This window comes from Astyanax mexicanus, chromosome 8, assembly GCF_023375975.1.
Source record: "Astyanax mexicanus isolate ESR-SI-001 chromosome 8, AstMex3_surface, whole genome shotgun sequence".
In the NCBI taxonomy this organism is placed as follows: Eukaryota; Metazoa; Chordata; class Actinopteri; order Characiformes; family Acestrorhamphidae; genus Astyanax; species Astyanax mexicanus.
In genome coordinates, this window is record NC_064415.1 from 58,322,305 (window position 1) to 58,345,378 (window position 23,074).

General features: G+C 37.7%; 1 protein-coding gene across 4 annotated transcripts in view; it reads left to right on the plus strand.

Moving 5' to 3' along the window:
* The first annotated feature begins 7,588 nt into the window (after window positions 1–7,588).
* tnn (tenascin N) overlaps window positions 7,589–23,074 on the plus strand; it is a 33,002-nt gene continuing 17,516 nt past the window's right edge. For 3 of the 4 annotated variants that reach the window (XM_022677748.2, XM_022677749.2, XM_049481915.1), the window contains exons 1-4: window positions 7,589–7,736; window positions 15,967–16,107; window positions 17,248–17,470; window positions 17,675–18,049. In XM_022677748.2, coding sequence (XP_022533469.2) covers window positions 15,970–16,107; window positions 17,248–17,470; window positions 17,675–18,049 — 736 coding nt within the window. In that variant the 5' untranslated portion in view covers window positions 7,589–7,736; window positions 15,967–15,969. The remainder of the gene's footprint in view (window positions 7,737–15,966; window positions 16,108–17,247; window positions 17,471–17,674; window positions 18,050–23,074) is intronic. The other variant, XM_022677750.2, reaches the window with a different exon arrangement.

The following is a 23,074-nucleotide window of genomic DNA, read 5'->3' on the forward strand; positions in this document are numbered from 1 at the left end:
AAAATCTGGAATAGTGATTAATCTGATCACAATACACGGTGTTATGTTTTTTTTGTTTGTTTGAAATGCAGGAATGAACAGACATGTTAAAAAATTAAATATATTAAATAAAAAACAAGCCATAGTGAGTGTGAGAAACTTTGTTATTTTATTTAGTATCTTCTATAGAGTTATAGTTTCTGATTTGGGGTTGCCATGGCCCATTCCTTTTTACATTTAAAAAGTTTTATGGATTATTATATTTTTTATAGTCTTGGCATAGCCGTGTATCAGAGGGATGAATTCTGTACTGCTGGTTGGCAGAGATACTGAGGTGCCATCTGTCTCTGAGCAGATCTTCGGTTCGGTACTTTGATTGCTTAATTTGTGACCTCTGGCAATAAAATGGTTCGTTTTATAGGAAAATAAGCATAAGATCTGAAACAACACAGTATAATCAAAACACATTCATCAAAAAACTGAATACTAAACATGTTTTTTGCTGGTTTAGATTTGTTTTTCCCCATTTTTACACCACTGGACATATTAAATAGCGTAAATATATTTTTAATATATTTTTACTAAGAAAACCAATTATAAAACTATTTAAAGAGAGAGAGAGTACAGTAGACCATGCTGCTGTTTCTCCATCAGCAGCCGGAGTCTGAGAGAGAGAGAGAGAGAGAGAGAGAGAGAGAGTACAGTAGGTTATTCTGCTGTTTCTCCATCAGCAGCCGGAGTCTGAGAGAGAGAGAGAGAGAGAGAGAGTACAGTAGGTCATGCTGCTGTTTCTCCATCAGCAGCCGGAGTCTGAGAGAGAGAGAGTACAGTAGGTCACGCTGCTTCTGAAGAAGAGTCTGTGTTTCTGCATGTGATGCTGTGATTTACTGCAGCCTGTGATCGTGGTTTAATTGCATGTTCCCTGTCTTTGCCCTTTCGCATAACTCTGTTAACCTCCTGACAGGAGAATATTTTAACTTAAAAAGCAATTACTGCAAATGGAATTAAAACCACAATTACACTGTTTTTATGTTGATTAAACATTTTATTGAAAAAAATCCATGAGAATTGGCATCTTAATAAAAGAAATGCTGAATTTGTGTCAGAATTGGACACAAATTAGCCTTAAAAAGGCAGTTGGCCCATTTCACATTGAAGTTGGCACCATTTCTCTTCATATCAGGTAACAGTATCAGGTCAGTAAAATAGAACCATATAAAAAATGCAAAAGATAAATCCTATTTTTTGCACATGTGCGTGCACTATATCCACACAATAGTGCCCTGTATTATAAAACAAAGTTAAATTCAGTCTATTAAACGTGTTTCCTCGGTTCTGCTGTGTATTTTTACTGTTAGTGTTTTAGTGATTGACAGTGTTTAGATGTCCCTCAGACTTCATTTCGTTTTGCACATGTTGCAGCTTTAATCAGGTTGTATGGCATCAGTTAGCGAGGCCACAGCTGTCTCCAAAAGCCACAAGCTGGCAGCGGGTACCGAGCGCCACAGTAATGAGTCTAAATATCTAAAACCCACTCGGGCTAAACGTGGAAAAAGACAGGAGGACGTTATTCCTGTACAGTAAAACTGAATGTGTAAAACTAACATATGGCATATGGTCCGACTCAGCACGAGAGTTAATGTTTTAGAGTTAATTCATCACCATATAGCAGGGGTGTCCAAACTACGGCCCTCGGACCATTTGCGGCCCAATTTCTTTTTTGAATTGGCCCGCAAGGTATTTTAGAAATAAAAGGAAAGTTGGCCCGCAGGTTTTTATAACGTGAGATTCAAAGTTTAAACGATAGGTGTCAGAAAACGGGCCAAAGAGTCTAAAAGTGGCGAGAGTGTTCAGTTGTAGCACAGAAAACCGGCCAAAGAGCCTAAAGGCGACCAGAATGCGCAGCTGTAGCGCAGAAAACGGGCCAATGAGTCTAAAAGTGGTGAGAGTCTTCAGTTCTAGCACAGAAAATGGGCCAAAGAGCCTAAAAGTGACAAGAATGCACAGCTGTAGTGCAAAAAACGGGCCAAAGAGCCTAAAAGCTGCGAGAATGTTCAGTTGTAGCGCAGGAAACGAGCCAAAGAGCCTAAAAGCAGCAAGAGGGCGCAGTTGTAGCACAGGAAAACGGGCCAAATATATTTACTTATATAACACACAAACAACCCCCACAATCAACATGAAAAGCACTCAATAACCCCAAACAAAGAATAGCACAGAAACACTGTATATAATATTCTATTTCTATGGTTTCATGAATCTTTTCAGCATTTATAATGATTTATTTAGTTTGTCTTTCTTGGTTTCTTGGTTCTTGATCGTCGTTCATTTCTCATCATGAGCTCACTCGCATTTATTTTATTTTTTTAATCTTAGATTAAATAGATTACTGAAGAAAAAGGTTGATATGATTACAAAAATGCAGGAGATTCCCCAGTAACTGAACTGGCAGCACATCCTGAAATTTTGCTGTTTGCATGAGAAATAAGAATGAATATTCTATTGATTCATCATCATATTTTCATCATATTAAGTTGACATTGAACGCTGAAGTACTTCATCAACCCAAACAATCAGAGCTCATCGTCTGGATCCAGAGCGGAGAATAATATCCATCAGAGCCGCAGACTCATCAGCAGAAATGTGAAGAATGTCTCTTTTGAAAAGCTAAAGGCCATCCCATAATTCTTCATTTATGGTTTTTCTGCTTCGAGTTATGCCAGCCGTTTGACTAAATGCCTGTTCGTGTCTGTCAGTGCGTGAATTATCTTTATGAACTGGTGTTTGGTGTCACTGCAGGGATGTGTTTTTGGTAAAGCTGTAGTTTTTCTTTTACTTTTACCGGAACATTAAAACCGTCTCTCGCTCTTCACAAACTTACAGACCTGCTTTTGTCTCAGAGTGGAGAAGATTTAATCAATGCATAAAACATAATACAATATTTTTTATGTATTTTAAATGTCTTTACATTGTAACTGTCTGTAACTGTACATTTAAGAACAACGTTTTACATTATAATACAATAAAGCAACAAAAAACAGACAAACAAACAAATACAGCAACTTTAAACACAGATCATTTATTGATTGGAGCTATTCGCCTTCTTCTTCTTCTTCTTCTTCTTCTTCTTCTTCTTCTTCTATTTCCTCTCCTTCTTGTTCTTCTTCTTCTGATTTTTAACCATTTATTTATTTTTTTAATATTACGGTCATGTCTTTGCTCACATACTGAACAAAGAATTGATTAGAAAACCATACAGGGAGAAAATGAAAGAATAATGTGCAATTTTAAAATATTAAATCATTTCTTAAGAATAATACAGGAAAATCTAAATAAAATGAGCATAAAAAATGAATGCATAAAAAGTAAAGTATTTATAAAAAATATAATAAAGAAAAAAATTATAATAGTAACAGTAAATGCTAAAAATGCACTAAGATAATAAGAAATTAAACATGCATTACACATGCGTTACACATCTATTACACATCAATTACACATGCGTTACACATCTATTACACATCTATTACACATTCATTAAACATCCATTACACATCAATTACAGATCTATTACATATCTAGCACACATGTGTTACACATCTATTACACTTACATTACACATGCATTACACATCTATTACACATCTATTACACATGCATTACACATCTATTACACATTCATTAAACATGCGTTACACATCTATTACACATCTATTACACATGCATTACACATCTATTACACATTCATTAAACATCCATTACACATCAATTACACATCTATTACATATCCAGTACACGTGTTACACATCCATTACACATGCATTACACATCCATTACACATGTGTTACACATCCATTACACATCAATTACACATGCGTTACACCTCTATTACACATGCATTACACATGCATTACACATGTATTACACATACGTTACACATATGTTACACATGCATTACACATGCATTACACATGCATTACACATACATTACACATGCATTACATATGCATTACACATGCATTACACATGCATTACACATGCAATACACAAGTTACACACTATCCTGTGTAGATCAATAAATATTACTTTAAATATCAATCTAAATTTATAATTTAACTATCATTTATTGTTTCTGATCACTTTCATCTTTCTTCTGAATAGAAACACATTCCCTCACTTCCTCCTGGATACAGATTTTTTTAGTTTTCTGATGATAAGAGATCTATTCTCTCTATTCTCTGGGTTTCGGTGGTAAACTTCTTAGTTTATGAGCTTGTTTTGTTTGTTTCTCTGTCGTTTTAAAGATAGTTTTAATAGATAACTGCGGTGCAGATGGGAACATGCTGTTGACAGAAGCTGTGTACAGAAGATTCAGAGCACATGTGCGGATCTGGATTAGTACCTGGAGAAGGAGAAGAGTGTGCTGAAGGTGGTATGGCTTAGATTCAGAAATTTTAGCGTCTCTTTGTTCAGTTATGGAGGGCTTGACCTTTAATAATCAGATCCAGTAGCGTTCCAGCGCTCGACAGCTTAGTCCTGATATCTAATTTCCTTTGAAAAACGTTCCTTTAGGAGAAAAACTCCAGTAAAAGTCGGCTGGTGCTGAATTTCAGTCCGCTATGGTATGTTATGTTATGTATTTTTCTATACATGGAAAATGTGTTTCCATTAAAGAGGGGTTTAGAGTGACAGCTCCTGTCCTGTGTTTTTATTGGCTGGGATCGCAGCTTTGATGTCGTCGTATCCCAGTGAGGAAAACAGCAGATGAGTGAAAGATGTTTGGAAGATGGTATCTCCCACCTGAAGCATAAAATAAAGCTGTAGACCCCTCTCTCTTGCCCGGACCCTCTCGCTGGACCTCCCACAGCTTCATTATTGCAGTTCGTTTCTTTCTCCGCATGAAGAAACGCTTGCTGTGCTTTCGGCTCCGGGGCTGAGGAAGTCATAAATCCGCTTTACGCTATGCTACATTTCTGCTGCATTCCTATACACAACACTGCAACCCTACACACACCTTCACTCAGCTCTGTACAGATGTTTCTGTAAAACCGTCTGTGAATATCATCTCTATTAGACTCTATAACCACATTCATATTATAATGCATTCCTATTTATAAAAGTGCATAACCCATTATAGCCATATTTATTATGCATTGAATTGTTATAATAATAATAATAATCTCAAATAATGCAAAGAAAACAAAAAGTTCATATTCATAAAGTTTTTTTAAAGAGTTCAGAAATCAATATTTGGTGGAATAACCCTGGTTGGTTTTTAATCACAGTTTTAATTTCATGCATCTTGTCATCATGTTCTCCTCCACCAGTCTTACACACTGCTTTTGGATAACTTTATGCTGCTTTACTCCTGGTGCAAAAATAATTCAAGCAGTTCAGTTTGGTGGTTTGATGGTTTGTGATCATCCATCTTCCTCTTGATTATATTCCAGAGGTTTTAATTTGGTAAAATCAAAGAAACTCATCATTTTTTCAGAGCTGTATATTTTGGGCAGTTAGTACTGTTCTATTTTGGGTTTTTATTGAGGCAGTGTTTGGGTCAGGCTACTGGAAAAACTGAAGGCTGTGTTCGTCCAGCTGTGTCTCTACTGTTTATTTTAAATATATTTTTGCCAGATTTTGCCTGGTCTGGTAGCCACGTGGATCCAAAAGCCAGCAAACTGATTAAAGCTTTAAAGGGAAAAAAACCCTAATTTTAGCTGACTCCATCCTCAGGGAGATGAAGTTCGGAAGAGCCACTGGATGATGTATGGGTTTAGGGGCAACTGTGCTGTTAAAAACTTTTACTTACCTGTGAGAGTCCATCGTTGTAGAAGGAAGGGTTAGCAAACTTCATGGCTTTGGAGTCATAAAGTTAGCAGTCCGTTGTCTCTGTTTGTAGAGTTTGTCTGTTTATACGCTTGTAAACTTGTAAATAATAATTGTTGTGTAAATAAACAGTCATTGATACAAATCTGGAAATCTACCTGCCTATAAAAAACATATTCCAAGCTTTTTCCAAAACTCATTTTCTCTTTTTTTATCTCTTTACGAAACAGAAAACAAACATACAAACTCAATTAGCATCATAAATTAGCTTCATTGCTTTTTACATCAAGACCGTAACCAAACCATTAGTGATACTGTACTTAAATTCAGGTACAAGATCAGCATGTTTGATGGTCAGCGTTGTTGTGGACAGAACAGAATTCGTCTTCCTGTTTAAAAACCTTCACACCTGGTCTGGTCTCCAGTTTCAGCCCAAACATCTCACCCGTGACCGTGACATGTGTAACCTTACACCCCTGGTATTTACAGACAAACAGATGCAGCGACAGAACAGAGAGAACAGAGAAAAAACAAGGTTTTTTAGGAGTTGTGTTTAGGTTTTATATAAATGCCCGATTTACCAGCTTAAAATGCCGTGTCTTAAAGTCTTAAGGAGCCACTAAACCCTAAACCATATTTTATTCATTAATAGCTAAAATGTGTTGATAAAAACATAGCAGCTTAAAATTATTATAACATTTTCTAATCCTAAAAAAAACGATTTTATTGCGCTTTTATTTCCGCCTCTTCAGCGCCCTCCTGTTCAACTGTACTACTTTGGAACGCAGTTACATCACAATATGCAAATCAGAATATAATCAATAACATCTCCCCCCCCCCCCCGATGACATTCAAGCAATTGCCTCTCACTGCTATCAGAGACACACCCCCTGATTTTCGCTGCCTCCACCCTCAGCTTAAATTTGCACTGGATGATGTATGGGTTTAGGAGCACGCGTGGCAGGAGGGCTGAGCTTCAGCAGCAGCAGTAGTGTTCATCTGATTGCGGTGAGACAGAGATGGTTGGATATGGTCATCAGGGGAGTGGTATAATTGATTATTGACTCATTTGCATATTGTGATGTAACTGAGTACCAAGGTTCATGGAAACATCATCCATCCAACCATCCAGAAACTCAGTTCCAGCTTGCAGACTTTGTCATGACTTTATCAAAAGCTTCCAACTTATAAACTTATAAACACACCCTCAATAATCCTTTAAACATATTTTAACCACTCATAAATTATTCTTGTCTTGAATATAATATTAATTATAATTAATTATAATGTATTGTAAGCGCAGATTCCTGAGAGACTCCTGATAGAATATTTTTTTTATTTCAGAAGGTGTAAATTAAATTAAAAGTTTTTTTTTTTACATTATTATTATTCCATATGAAAGCAATGATGGAAAACTGTGAGAACATGCTGAGTTTCTCCTGAGTGCTGAACGCTGAGCTCAGCAGTGCATTAAAACCCTCCAGCTCTGGAGCTTCTGTTGACTCTGGCCGGGTTCCTCCGGGTCTCTTTACATGTAGCAGAGTCTGGGTTTCAGATCCATTAACCACATGTGCTACCGTGCAGCGGCAGAACCGCAGAACCGCAGAACCGGTGTTTATGAAGAGCCTGCCGTGGTCCTGTATCTGCGTGAAGGTCATGAAGCAACAGAGGAATGGCTCTGATTATCAGCCTCAGTGATTGAGTTAGAGAGACGGGGGCACGCCCAGGCCTCTGATTGGCTGAGGGCTGCGGCTTGAGGCTGAATGGGATGTTTGGAGTTGGAGGACTGTCCTCAGAGCAGCTCAGGAGGACACGGCGTGGACGAGACGGCCAGTCAGAGCTTTAACAGGTGCTCACTGAGGGACAGGGGACAGCGGGACACTGCAGGAGGAAGAGGGACTTTTATTAAACTTCGGAGAAATTTCTTCTTCTGTGGTAAGAGACTGTTGGAAGTGCTGAACTCTGTGAAAAAAAAAAAAAATATATATATATATATATATATATATATACTTAAATTATGCTGAAATAGATATGTACTTTGTAGTTATGCTCTTTTTTGGAATCAGTAATTTGTACTTAATTACTTAATTACTACTTGTTTGTAATTAACCCCTTAAGATTCTGAATCCATTGCAATGGACAACTCAATTTTTTTTTCTTTTAAATTTCTTATGTAGTCTTGCATTTAACACAGATTGAGGCCTGTGGTCCAAAAGAATTGACATTTATTAGCGAACAGCAGCTTAACTCTATTTGTAAATAAATACATTCAGAAAATGTTCAGAAAATCAATATTTAGTGGAATAATCCTGGTTGTTTTTTTAATCACAGTTTTTTTTCATGCATCTTGGCATCATGTTCTCCTCCACCAGTCTTACACACTGCTTTTGGATAACTTTATGCTGCTTTACTCCTGGTGTAAAAATTCAAGCAGTTCAGTTTGGTGGTTTGATGGTTTGTGATCATCCATCTTCCTCTTGATTATATTCTAGAGGTTTTTAATTTGGTAAATTCAGAGAAACTCATCATTTATAAGTGGTCTCTATTTTTTTCCAAAGCTGTATTTTTAAATTTATATTTTTGGAGTGAATTATAGATAGAAAACTGCATTTTTCTCATATTCAGCACAGGTTTAATTTGTGTGACAAGCAAATAATTAATGTTTTGCTAGGAAATTTCATTGAACTACAGTTTCATAGGTTTTATAAAATTATAATAAATTTCTTCTTATTTTATCTGAAATTATGAGATTAAGTAGGTAAACGTGCAATTATAAGAATAAAGATTGTACTTACTTATGCGCACATATATATATATATATATATACACTACTATTATATATAAAAATCTGCTTTTTCACAAGTTATAGATAGTTATAGATTATAAATGATAAACAGCAAAGTCAGTAGATAGATCAATGGATCAATAGATCCAGTCATGCCTTCTTCAGTTATTAATTTGTTATTTCAATTACTGTTTTTAGATATGCATTTTTTCACATGTTAAAGTTAAATAAAATAAACCACCAGTAAAAAAAGACGTCCAGGATATTTCTGGTCTCCAGTTTCAGAAGCCCAAAGGTTAACCCTTTGTTTAGGGAACCTCCCTTAAATGGTGATCCCATCACTGCAACAGAATTAGATATTGTGTGTGTAAAGCTGTAGAGTGCTGGGGATTATGGGATGTCTGGAGGAGGGGATGTGTTTTTCTATCTATCTATCTATCTATCTATCTATCTATCTATCTATCTATCTATCTATCTATCTATCTATCTATCTATCTATCTATCTATCTATCTATCTATCTATCTATCTGAGTGATCTATTTTAAGCATTTATTTCTTTTATTGTTGAATATTGATTATGATTACAGCTAAATTGAAACACAAAAATCAGTGTCTCAGAAAATTAGCATATTATGAAAGACCAATTGGTACTTTTGGTAAAGTTACAGTGTGGGAAGTGTGCCGAATCCTGCTGGAAAATGAAATCCGCATCTCCATAAAAGTTGTTATCAGCAGAGGGAAGCGTGAAGTGCTGTCTATTTTTTTTTACGATACTTCACAGCATATGTGTTAGTAAAGATGATAAAATACTTATATATAAATAATCAAATAGCAGGAATTATATATTAATTGGTATTTATTTCAAATTCACACAATTTAATAACCACCTTTTTCAGCGCCACCATGTGGAGTAATGAAGCAGTAACTTTAGTAAGTCTAGACGTCACATATCGATAATGTATCAATAAGCAATATCGATATATTGTGCCACCCGTATTCTGGACCACACTCTCCCCGCTCTCTACTCGTACTGCACCCCCCGCTCTTCAGGTTTTAACGGGATACCCTGTTCAGACGAGCAGCAGATGTGTCCTGCGGCTCTGAATGAAGAGAGATTATGGGATGTCGGGCTCCTGTAACCTTATCAAGGCTGCTGTGGTCTGGGCTGCTGATGCTGCAGACGCTGAATGGGAAACTTAGTCTAAAACGCAGAACTGAGCCTAATGACTTTCAGCTCTCGCCACTCGCAGATTAAAGAGGAAATGTGCTGCTGCTGAATTTTCTGCGGCTGCTTTTACAGTCCGTCTGTCTGTCTGGATGCCAAGTTATTCGTCTGTCTGAGCAGCGTGGCCCAGGTTTCCCATCAAACACAGACAAACACAGACTAGCTTTGTCTTTCAGACGTTCTGAAGTGTCCCTCCTCTTTTCTGTCCTGTAGTTCAGACCAAAAACCACCAAAGAACAAAAACTACTACAACTTCCAAAAAGCTCCTACAAGCTATTTCACAGGGACATGTGTAGCTACCACACACATGCCATCAGATTTAGCTATTTATAGGTTTATATTTGAGTAAAATGAACATTGTTGTTTTATTCTATAAACTACAGACAACATTTCTCCCAAATTCCAAATAAAAATATTCTCATTTAGAGCATTTATTTACAGAAAATGATAAGAAATGGCTGAACTAACAAAATAAAAATATGCAGAGCTTTTAGACCTCAAATAATGCAAATAAAACATTAAAAAAAAGTTAATATTGATGAAGTTTTAAGAGTTCAGAAATAAAAACAATATTTGGTGGAATTACCCTGGTGGGGTTTTTTTCATACATCTTAGCATCATGATCATTTATGCTGCTTTACCCCTGGTGCAAAAATTCAAGCAGTTCAGTTTGGTGGTTTAATGGTTTGTGATCATCCATCTTCCTCTTGATTATATTCCAGAGGTTTTCAATTTGGTAAAATCAAAGAAACTCATCATTTTTAAGTGAAATCTTATTTTTTCCAAATTAGAATATTATACAAAAACAAGGAGTACTTTTGGGGCAGTGTGGGCAGTGTGACAAGTGCTGCTGGAAAATGAAATCCGCATCTTCATAAAAGTTGTTATCATCAGAGGGAAGCATTAAGTGCTGTCTATTTTTTTTTACGATACTTCACAGCATCTGTGTTACTGAAGATGATAAAATACTTAAATAAAATACTGTGAAATTAAATGTTTTAGCTACCTGGCCCCTCGTTCCTCATTCCACCCTCAGGTTGTTTGAGCTCCAGAAGCTCTACAGAGTTGAGAATGCTGGAGTTAGAGTTTACAGCCTCTTTATTGTGGCTGTCTGTCCGCTGACCCAGGCCTGCGAGCGTTAACCCTTTGCCCTGTCAGTGGCAGTTGCGAGGTTTCTGCACTGCAGTGTGTTGACATACCCGCAGGGAACAGGGCAGGATGGGGAGAGGCGTCATTCTTTCTGAACTCGTACGGCTCAGGGGTGATTACTCAGAGCTGGAATGCTTTCTATTCAATACACTGATGGTTTTTGGTCCCTGGAGGAGCTCAGGAGCCCAAAACCCACTGAGAGCAAACTGCAGGACCGGGAACCGTCCAGGTAATCCCTGCCTGTTAATGAGAAACACAGAGAATGCAGAGCTGGGAGACTCGTGTGTGAACACAGTCGGAATTCATGGTAGATATTAGTTCATTTAAGGCAAGCGTGCACCAGGTGTACTTTATTAAATGTAAGCTATTAGCACTTTTTTAAATGCGAGGAATCAGCATCGTCCTGGTTTGCAAACCTAATTTTGAATAGTTTGCCGTGTTCCCACCAGAAAAAAACAGGAACGTTTGTTCACAGTGGGAACAAAAGCATGAACCATTACACCATCTGTCCACCAGTGCTGTGCAGCGCCCTCTGTTGATGGCGTATATGATGTGACGTTTTGAGGGTTCCACTAAACCTGGTGGAAACTGCAGGCTGATTTGCTAAAAAGCACCATGGTTCTTATAAGTCTGAACGAAACTGGTTTAAGGACAAGAGTTCTTTTGGTTTCTTCATACGTTTCACCCTATACGCTGCGGTTTGGAAAGACCTGATCATTTGCTCATTTGCATATCATTGCTGTCCAATGAAAAACAAGTATCTTTAAAACAGCAACTTTACAGGAAATAGAAAAGAACTTGAAATTTTTCAATGGAATTCAATGTAAAAAGAGTTTATTTCAGATCATTTTGAAGACTTTCTATTGGTCCGTTATTCAAGACATTTTGGCACAGTGTGAGGGACAGATTGTAGTAAGAGTTCAAGTTATGTAGTAAACTAAAAATGGACAAAAATGGAGATAAGTGTTTTTCATTGGACAGCGACGATATCTACAGCATAAAATCTTCATAATACCGCAAAAATGCTGGATATGATAAAACAAAGTCATTTAATTCAAGAAAAACATTTAGTTTGGTGTAATTTATTCGAAGGGGATCCACCGCTGGTGGTTTTCGCTCCTCCGCTGCAGCAGAAACATCAGTTTCCTGGCCTCCAGCAGACGCTCTCCAACATAAACACAAGACGTCAGGTGGTAAGCATCACATAAAAGCCACTGACTTACTGCAGTAAATGGGGCCCTTTAAGGCCTCTGGAGGAGCCGGCATGTGGGTGGCGTCTGGGGTTCTGATGTGGGTTCCAGTGATGCGGTTCTCCTGCACTTTTCCACTCTGCGCCGTGGTGCCATGCGCTGTAATTACCGTCCCGGTTTAAGTGAGGTCATCACACACATGGCACTGTGGGATATACTGACGAATTACACTGCAGCTGAGTATCTCTGATCTTCAGGTGTCTTAAGATTTTACTTTAATTTAAAGCGGCAGTCTGTGTTATTTAGTTTAGTTTAAACTGAAATCAGAAGCATTTATAAGTGGAGAAGTATATGGATAAAATATAGTGTGTTTAATGATACCTAATAAAGCCTAATAAAATATTAATTCTAGAAAAACTGGGGTTTTAGTTTGCTTTTCAAGAGAGTTAATTTGTTCTTCTGGCCACGTCAAGCATCGTCTTTACGTACTTTCGTCACACGTACAGCCTCTAAAAGAGGATCCGGCTCAGTTTTACTGAGTTATACTGTACGCGAGCAGCTGGTGGAGCATTGGGGCCTTCAGAAGGGGAAACTCAGAGTGAAGTTTCTGATTGAGCGCTCTCTCTCTCTCTCTCTCTCTCTCTCTCTGACTGAACATAACCTGGAATCGGATTCATCCGCTCTGAAAGGAGAAGACCGCATCACACCAACCCAGTTTAAAATGATTGTTCCGCATGCTCTGTGCAATTACCCATTCTCACCAGAGAGGCGCTAAATCCCCTAAATCCCCAAATCCCAAAAATGACGTATATCAGCTTAAAGAAAATACAATATATTCGAAACTTCATCAGCATCTTAATGGAAACATTGTGGGAATAGACCAGACAGTTCTATTCTATAGCTGATACTTTTCTACATTGCTCATTGCTATCTTACACCCCACCAACGATTGTCTATTTTCACACCTTCCACCTGTATCGATAAAAAATAGCAGCAGTGCTTCTGAATATATCTACACTGATGAGCGTGGTGGAGATGCGGAGGATTTCATTTTCTAGCAGGACCTGGCACACCGCCCACACTGTCAAAAGTACCAATTGGTTTCATATAATAATCAAATTTTCTGAGACACTGATTTTTTTATTGGCTTTAAGCCATAATCAATAATCAACAATAAAATAAATAAACACTTAAAATAAATCACTCTGTGTGTTTAATACATCTATATAACTGAATTACTGAAATAAAGTAACTTTTCATTGATATTCTCATTTTTTGAGATGAACTAGTATATTATTATTATAGAGTATAGTACATATATTCTTTTATGAATTATAGAACATTTCAGTTTTAGGTTAGTAAATAATTTATACTGAGAAAACCTACAGAATAGAGTTCAGTAGAGCTGATAATGTTAATTAATATTAATATTACCATTAGTAAGCATTAGTCTTGTATGTCTTGTTCATGTTTACTAATAACTAAAGCATTGCTTCATGTAAGTTAGTCAGCTCTTAATGTACAGTGTTTAAAATGCTGTATATACTGTATATACTGTTATATGCTGTTTATTCACACGTTTTGTGTTATACATGTGAAACTAAACACTTTTAGGGGCACCGAACCGCGGGGCAAGACCAAAATTGTATACATGTGTTTCTCACAACAGGCCTGAGACTTTCTTTCATGTGAAATAAACCACATTATTCTCTACAAAAGGAGGAAAAAGCGTTCCAGACCTCTATCTGTTTCTAATGTTTTGCATGGTTGGTTGGTTGTTGGGTTTTCTGGTGGCATGAGTTCCAGATCATGTGCGGTACTGTTCACATTTCCACCACTGTCCGTGGGGAATGCTAAAGGCTGCTCTTTTTTAGCATTTCTGTCATTCCACATCTGCTGCTTCACTCTTTCACGCTCAGGATGCTCAACCAGCTCGTTCCCAACTCAAAAAAGTGCTGAACGCAATTCTCTAACAAGCAGCTGAAGAGAAGAAAGCGAACGAAGCGCCGTAAACCAAGTTATAAAGAGTCTGTTAGCTTTAGTTCTGTAGCGTTGGGTCAGTATTTGTCATATTAGCGCTACAATTCATTAAACATGAATTACTTCTTAATAAAATACTCATTAATACTTTATATTAAGTAAATGAAATAAACTTAATTAAAATCACCAATTATTACTCAAGTAACGTATTAACAAACATGTAATTGATGTGTAATAACAGCTTTAATTTCAATATTATTAACAATAAATTAGATAGCGAATTATATAAAGTTAGTCTTTGGAGTAGGCCCCGTCTGCAAGCGCCTGCAAGCCGAGAAGAGCATGTATCCCGTATAACAGGTCTTATAAAGACAGGTAGAAGCTGCTGATTGGTTAAGAGTGGATACGAGTGACGAGTGACAGAAGTTTCCTGCTAGAACTAACTATGAAGCTTATAGTTCTGAATTACATAGTTCTCACTGTATTTGGACAATCCAAGTTCATATCTGTTGTCAAAATGTTAAACTGAGAAATTATGAATCTTGACCATGTAAAAACTGTAATGGAGAAGCTCTAAACCTCCCCAATCCAGCTTTTACAGACCTAGGGAGCGTTTCCCAAAGCAACAAATCCTATTTAATAACGTACAATCTAATGCATGACATGAGAAAAGAGCTTCACAAAGAGAAACTTAGCAAACAAATAAAAAAAAACTCTTTGTTCAGTATACACACGTCGATTCAACACGGCCAAATATACAGTACTTATTCACTATGACCAAAACAGGTAGAAATGTGTTGTAGTCAATATTATTCTACATACATACATTGTATACTCATATGACTACACACAGTAAATAAACAAAAAAAAATCTAAATTAATGCTACAGCCTAGTAAACTACTATATATATAGTCATGGTCTCCTCCACTAGTCTTACACACTGCTTTTGGATAACTTTATGCTGCTTTCCTCCTGGTGCAAAAATTCAAGCAGTTCAGTTTTTGGTTGGATGGCTTGTGATCATCCATCTTCCTCTTGATATATATATTTTCCAGAGCTGTATATATACATATAGTACCAAGTTCAGACTCTATGTTATTTAATTCTAGTTCTAGACTCTACAATTCTAGATTGCTAAAATACTTACTGTAGAAGTGTGGTTCATTTACCAAACTATAGTTTAGCAATCTGACTACTAAACTTAATAAAACTGAATTTTATTTATCAAATTTTTAATCTTAATTATTTTTAAATGTCCAATCTAGATGTTCCCTCTTCCCAGACCACACTGAATCACACACTCACTGATTGGGCAGTAAGTTAAAATATATTTAAACATTTAATTCCCTCAGGATGAAAATGCACTGAGATATTTTTACATACAGAGAGTTTTCTCTTCCACTAAAACACAGTTTAAGTACTGCATAACCCTCAAAAGTTAAAAAAGGATTTTTAAATGACATCACTGCCCCATTAGGAGCGACAATTTATTTAGAAAAGCTTCCAGAGCTGCTGCGGCTGCAGACGTATAATTAAAGCTTCCAGAGGAATCTGCCGGCCAAACTAAACGGCAAAAAGTTAAACCCTGCTGCAGGATCATCAGGCATTTCTCTATAAAACAGATCCCGCACTGTTAAATATAATACAGCTTCTGTATTTACTGAATTTATATATTTCCTTATTAAACGCAATTAAAAAACAGGCCATGATCCACTAATATAAAATAATAAGGGCATTCCTGTGAAGGATGCATGGAATATTATGATGTAAGGCTCGTTTCTGGAGCTCCGTGTGGTTCTGCACTGAAAAAACATTCTGCTGTGTTTCTTTAACAGGCCATGCTCACCAGGCGAGGCTGGTTCCTGCTGGGGTTGGTATGTGGAGTCTTCCAGGTCACGCTGACGGAAAACTCGGAGAAAGGAGTCACGTTTAGCCACGTGTACAAAATCGACTCGGACTGTAAGCAGAGTTCTCAGGTAGGAATGAGTGCAACTGTTGAAACGTTCAAGTTCCCAAACTTAAGCATTACTTTTGGGGTTGAAGGTGAACGCAGCAGGTAAACGTGACCCAAATCCAGTATCTCCACAAACCCAAACCGGACATAATCTGTGTAGTGAACTGACTGCACAAAAAAAAAATAGGAAAACACTCTAATATTTGGTTGAACCGCCTTTAGATTTGATTGCAGCTTTATGCGTTCACTGTGGCATTGTTTCAATAAGCTTCTGCAACATCACAAGATTTATTCATTTCAATCCAGTGTTGCATTACTTTATTTTTCACCAAGATCTTGCAGCAGCAGCATTGATGATGGTAGAGTCTGACCAACCGCTGCACAAAGCAGCTTTTCTCCATCCAGCACTTTATCCCAAAGATTCCCAATGAGGTTAAGATCTGGACTCTGTGGTGAACTCTCTCTCAATCCATGTGTGAAAATGATGATCTCATGCTCGAAAATCAAGCAATTGTGCACCATAGATTTCTAAAATAGGACCCATAGAATCTAACAACTAACAACAGCAGGGGGCATTTAGTCCATTTGTCAAACGTAAATTGTGAAATTTACGTTTGACAAATGGACTAAATGCCCCCTGCTGTTAGTTGTTAGATTCTATGGGCCCTATTTTAGAAATCTATGGTGCACAATTGCATGATTTTCGAGCATGAGATCATCATTGAAAGCCAACAAAGAACACTGAGTGAATTGTTAATTTTAGCAGAAAATGTAGAAAAGAAAGAAGAAAAGGTGGATGGATAAGGTTAAAAGAAAGAAAAGCCAAGTCCCTGAAAATAATGCATCAAAATGTAAAAAGCCCACACAGCTCGAAAAAAGGGTTTTAGGTGACATCATGTGGCGGCTTTTTCCAAGATCCCATCACATATAACAGGCTATTCTGTTTATTCTGTGTTTATTCTGTGAAACTGTGCCTGCTTGACACGTTTTACGTTTTATAGTTTTAATACAATGCTGCACTTTCATTAGCTTTTACAGTTTATAAAGCCTTATAAACTGGGCTAAAACTAGATCAATTTTATGTTTATGCTTTCAATAATCATATATATATATTTATATATTTATCTAGAAAGGATGTTTTATATATTATATCTCCCCGCAGGCTGTATTGCTGTCGCAGGACCAGGCCTCGGGGGGTCAGGTGGTGACGGTGGACGGGGAGAATGACATCGTGTTTAAGCACAACATCAGGCTGATGTCGGGCGGCTGCGGCTGCGCAGACTCTGAGGAGTTTAAGTCTCTGATGTACCGCCTCAACGGTCTGGAGGAGGAGGTGACCTACCTGAAGACCCAGTGTGCTCAGGGCTGCTGTAAAGGAGGCTCAGGTATTACCACAAATTACCACAATTCTGATATTTTATAAACAAACAGTTCTTTAACACACTGTCCTCACTGTGAAACATGGTGGCGGCTGCATCATGCTGTCAGATTTGATGGGAAGATAGAGGGCAATCCTGGAAGAAAAACTGTAGGGGGCTATTACAGTGTCTCTAATATCTGTATATTCTGGCTGGGCTGGTATTTTTCAGGTGTGGACACCAGCTGCAGTGGACACGGGACGTACCAGCAGGATTCCTGCAGCTGTAAGTGTGACCCGGGCTGGGAGGGTCCGGACTGCTCCGTGTCCTCGTGTCCGGACGAGTGTAATGATAACGGATACTGCGTGGACGGACGCTGCGTTTGCCACGCCGGCTACACCGGACACGACTGCAGCCTGCTGCTGTGTCCCAACGACTGCAAAGACAAGGGACAGTGCGTGGACGGGAAGTGCGTGTGCTTCGAGGGATTCTCCGGGGAGGACTGCAGCATCAGGACCTGTCCCGGGGACTGTAAGGACAACGGACGCTGTGTGGACGGACAGTGCGTCTGTGATGAGGGATTCTTCGGGGACGACTGCTCTATGGGTAAGATTTTGCTATTTACAGGTTTATGTTTGAGTAAAATGAACATTGTTGTTTTATTCTATAAACTACAGACAACATTTCTCCCTAATTCCAAATAAAAATATTCTCATTTAGATCATTTATTTATTTGCAGAAAATGAGATTACAAAAATGGCTGAAATAACAAAAAAAGATGCAGAGCTTTCAGATAATCTCAAATAATGCAAAGAAAACCAAAAGTTCATATTTATAAACAAGTTTTAAGGGTTCAGAAATCAAATCAATATTTGGTGGAATAATCCTGGTTTGTTTTTAATCACAGTTTTTTTTTCCTGCATCTTGGCATCATGTTCTCCTCCACCAGTCTTACACACTGCTTTTGGATAACTTTATGCTGCTTTACTCCTGGTGCAAAAATGAATTCAAGCAGTTCAGTTTGTTGATTTGATGGTTTGTGATCATCCATCTTCCTCTTGATTATATTCCAGAGGTTTTCAATAAAATCAAAGAAACTCATCATTTTTAAGTGCTCTCTTACTTTTTTCCAGAGCTGTATAACTTATCTATAGCCATATAGATTTGCTGTATATATTTAATGTCACTAGTGCCTTTTAGAGCATCTGTGTTAATGAAGAGGATCAAATACTCCTAAATAATCAAATAGCACTAATTATGCATTTATTGGTGTCAGATTCACAGAATTAAACAATATTCTTCACCACAGGTTTATAAGCCCTATTTATTAGATTATAGCGCCACCGTGTGGAGTAATAAAGCAGAAACTTTAGTTACTAAAGTCTAATTGGTGGGCGAGTATTTAGGAGATTAGAACGGCTATGATTTTTATTAAAAATATCCATATTTCACTTAAAACTTAATGATTTTGTCCAATCTCTACAACTCACACAGAGCTGCACTGATCTCCAGCTTCCCTTACACACACACACACACACACACACAGCCTCAGAGCAGGAATGCAGGGATATTAGATCCTCCAAAAAAACAATACTGTGAATGGCGAGAGCCCGAGGCCATCATTCCTCTGATCACCTGTGAGTGAGCTTTACTGGGTTAGGGGACAGCGTAATTGGGTCTATGGATGATAATGAACTCGTTACAGTAATTACCCCGTCACGGCTTTGACACTAAGTGGTGCCATCATAGTACTTGATGGTTTAAACTGTCAGTCATGTGTGTAATGGTTTAACACCATTTAACACCATTTTACCACCTTTAAAGGACATTATATTTATATATATACATAAAGCCCTAAAAAATTAGCATGTAAAAATTATGAGTTTCTTTGATTTTACCAAATGTAAAACCTCTGGAATATAATCAAGAGGAAGATGGAGTAAAGCAGCATAAAGTTATCCAAAAGCAGTGTGTAAGACTGGTGGAGGAGAACATGATGCCAAGATGCATGAAAAAAAAACTGTGAATAGAAACCACCAGGTTTATTCCACCAAATATTGATTATTTCTGAACTCTTAAAACTTTATGAATATGAACTTGTTTTCTTTGCATTATTTGAGGTCTGAAAGCTCTGCATCTTTTTTGTTATTTCAGCCATTTCTCATTTTCTGCATATAAATGCTCTAAATGACAATCTTTTTATTTGGAATTTTGGGAGAAATGTTTTTTTTGTAGTTTTTAGAATAAAATAACAATATTCATCAAGGTCAGTAGCCACTATCTGGTAGGCTAACGTTGTAGAGAGATGTTGGATGAGGCTGTTAGATAGTAGCCCGTGTGCTAACGGTAGTAGAAAGATGTTGGATGAGGCTGGTATCTGCTAGCCAGTGTGCTAACAACAGTACAGAGATGTTGGATAAGGCTGTTTACTAGTAGCCAGGGTGCTAATGTTGTAGAGAGATGTTGAATGAGGCTGGGAGCCGGTAGCCAGTGTGCTAACGTTAGCAGCAAAGTTAAAAAAAAGGCAGATAATCAGTTAGTGAAACGAAACTGTGACCTTTAAATCTTCTGCTGCTCCTCAGTGTTTTCCATGAGGCTCATTAAAGTTGTTGATTCTAGTTTTAAATTCCACGCTGGGGCTGGTTTTACCGTTTTAACGTCTTTATAAATATTTGTAGAAGCCACAATCACTGAAGCTGTGTTACACATGAGACCCGGGAGGAGGAAAAGCCAATCCTCTCATCATGACTGAGATTAATCATCAAACAGCTGGGAGCTTTATAATAAGAGCTGCTGCATTTCTGCACATTTCACTGCGGAACATCAAACGTGTGCAGATGTGCTTCAGGCTTTAGGCTGCGTACTGAATGTGCCCTGCTGATCTTCTGCACTTTATCCACGGGCACGGCATAAACCAGACCCCAAGCTAAACGCCAGCGCTGTGCCGCTACCATACGCATGAAATTGGGTCACCTGAACTAAACAGAAGCATAGAAAATCATCTTTAATTTATTTTAAAAATGTCTTAAAGCTACGTGTTTTTATCGAAGTGGCTACTTTGGCCTAAAAGCGTTTTTTGTTTCTCTGGTTCTAAATCTGCTCTCGTAACTTTATATTATAAACTTTCATTTGAAGTTCATAGATCTCATTCCATCGTTGTTTGATTTATTTTAAAATGTCTAGTTGTGTCTCTAGTATGAATGAATGCCATGTGATGCCATTTTTTTTTGTGAAAAAAAAAGTGCTCCGGTGTTTCTGTATAGCCCTGCTTTAATTCACTGAATTAGTGGTCTCTGAAGAAAGACAGGATTTCGGCTCTTGCTCATGAATATTCATACATGCAAGCGTATCGCCTCTGATTGGCTAACAGCACTGCAGCAGAGAACGAAACCTGCCTTTGCTTCTAAAATACAAAGGACAAAATGTTTTCAGAGACACAGCCTTAATTGTAAAGAAACAGCACTAAGTGCTAACTAAAATAAAGAGTCGCGAGGCCATACCATTGATTCCTTTCATAAAATCTGATCAAAGTGGACATCCACTTTGACCGGTCTTCTGTCGAGCTGAGCTACCTTGTCAAACTGTGCTTCCTTAGTGTTTATTTAAGGTCTGGGTAAAACGCAGAATCCACCGGAGATCCGATTTAAACCTATAGTTACTTACACAAGATAGCTAATGTTAACTAGCTGTGTAAACAGAGCTGTAAACTCCTCTTTAGCTAACAAGAAAGTCTCGGTTCCGCAGCAGCTAAGCTCTGAGGTGGGCGGGGCCATGAATACTAAGATATTAATTCACGGGTTGATGTAGACACGGTGCTTTACCTGATCGACTCGTTTTTTTCTGAATATTTTATTTTATTCGCTGTTGCAGACAATGAGGAAGAGGTTGAGGAAGAGTTTCTATGATGTGCAGCATCATAAACAACTCAGAGAGACCTGCTGTGTTTCACAAACAACAAGAAAAAGTGGATTTTAGCAGAAGAAGAACTTTAAATATGTGTTGATCATGGGATTTATTTCTTTGTTGGAATTAATTTTAGTTAGTGAGGACATATATTCTGGTTTTATCGCTTGCTGGTTCCAGTTCTTTGATGCTGATGTATTCATGCTGTCGGTGTTTTGTCAGAAAAAAGTTATTTAATGGAGAAATTGTTGTTGGCAGTGGCTGAAGAGAAAGAGAGAGAGAGAGAGAGGCAGGAACGACAGTATGGAACTGCCACTGGATAGAAAAGCTTCTGTTAAATGGAAGGAAAACATTTAACTTCCTGCTCTTTCTGCATGTGAAACAATCTCCAAACATGCTGTGAATTTTCCCCTGGTTAATGTGGTCTCCTCTGCACTCAAACCCGTCCCCCCGAGCCACTTTACTCCCTGCATATAGATCCATATATATATTTATATACAGCTCTGGAAAAAATGAAGCGATCATTTAAAAATGATGATTTTTTTTTATTTTAGCAAATTAAAAACCTCTGGAATATAATCAAGAGGAAGATGGATGATCACAAACCATCAAACCACCAAACTGAACTGCTTAAATTTTTGCACCAGGAGTAAAGCAGCATAAAGTTATCCAAAAGCAGTGTGTAAGACTGGTGGAGGAGAACATGATGACAAGATGCATGAAAAAAACTGTGATTAAAAAACAACCAGGGTTATTCCACCGAATATGAACTTGTTATCTTCGCTTTATTTGAGGTCTAAAAGCTCTGCATCTTTTTTTTGTTATTTCAGTCATTTCTCATTTTCTGTAAATAAATGCTCTAAATGAGAATATTTTTATTTGGAATTTGGGAGAAATGTTGTCTGTAGTTTATAGAATAAAACAACAATGTTCATTTTACTCAAACTAAGATGCTAAGTCCTGCTGAGAACTGAAGGCTGGTGGAACAGCAGTGTTACCGTCTACAGTCAAGCCAGTTTTAAATTGCCAAGTAAAAAGCTCAGCACCTCCAAACCACAGCTAAAACTGGTAGCTAAACCACTCAAACCATAAAAAAGCTCTTTTTCTTTCTTCTCCTTTTCATTGTCAGAGGATAAGGATTGAGTGTTTTGGCCACAATAATCAGATGGATGTTTTGGAGCAATCAGAGCTGATGCTTCCAACCTCAAGAATGCTGAAGCAGCCGTTCAGAGAAGTGGATGGAATAATAAAAGTAGATGGAATAATAAAGATGGTGGGAGACCTCCATCAGAATTATTTTACATATCGTTAAACTATCAGTTGGACAGATACAACTGAACATTCCAGCAGGACGATGACCCCGACACACACACACACACACACACACACACACACACACACCATGTTTCAAATGTTTTTTCCAAAGTCCTGACCTCAACCTTATTAAAAATAAGTGCACTGTGCTTAAAACGTTTGCCCGGTGCCGAAAAACCTACTAACTAAATTCTACCAGTTCTGCTAAAAAAACTGATCGCAAAGTCAGGAGGAATTCTGCAAATATGATTTTTTTACTAAATATTAAAATGTGCATCTTACGGAAGCGGATTTAACCCTTTTATACGCTCACTAACTAACAGTGTGAATGTGTCTTTGCTTTCGGAAAGACGGGAAAAGTACACCTTGCGCGGCTCGAAACGCAAAGCAAAAGTCATGTACTAATTCTTTTAA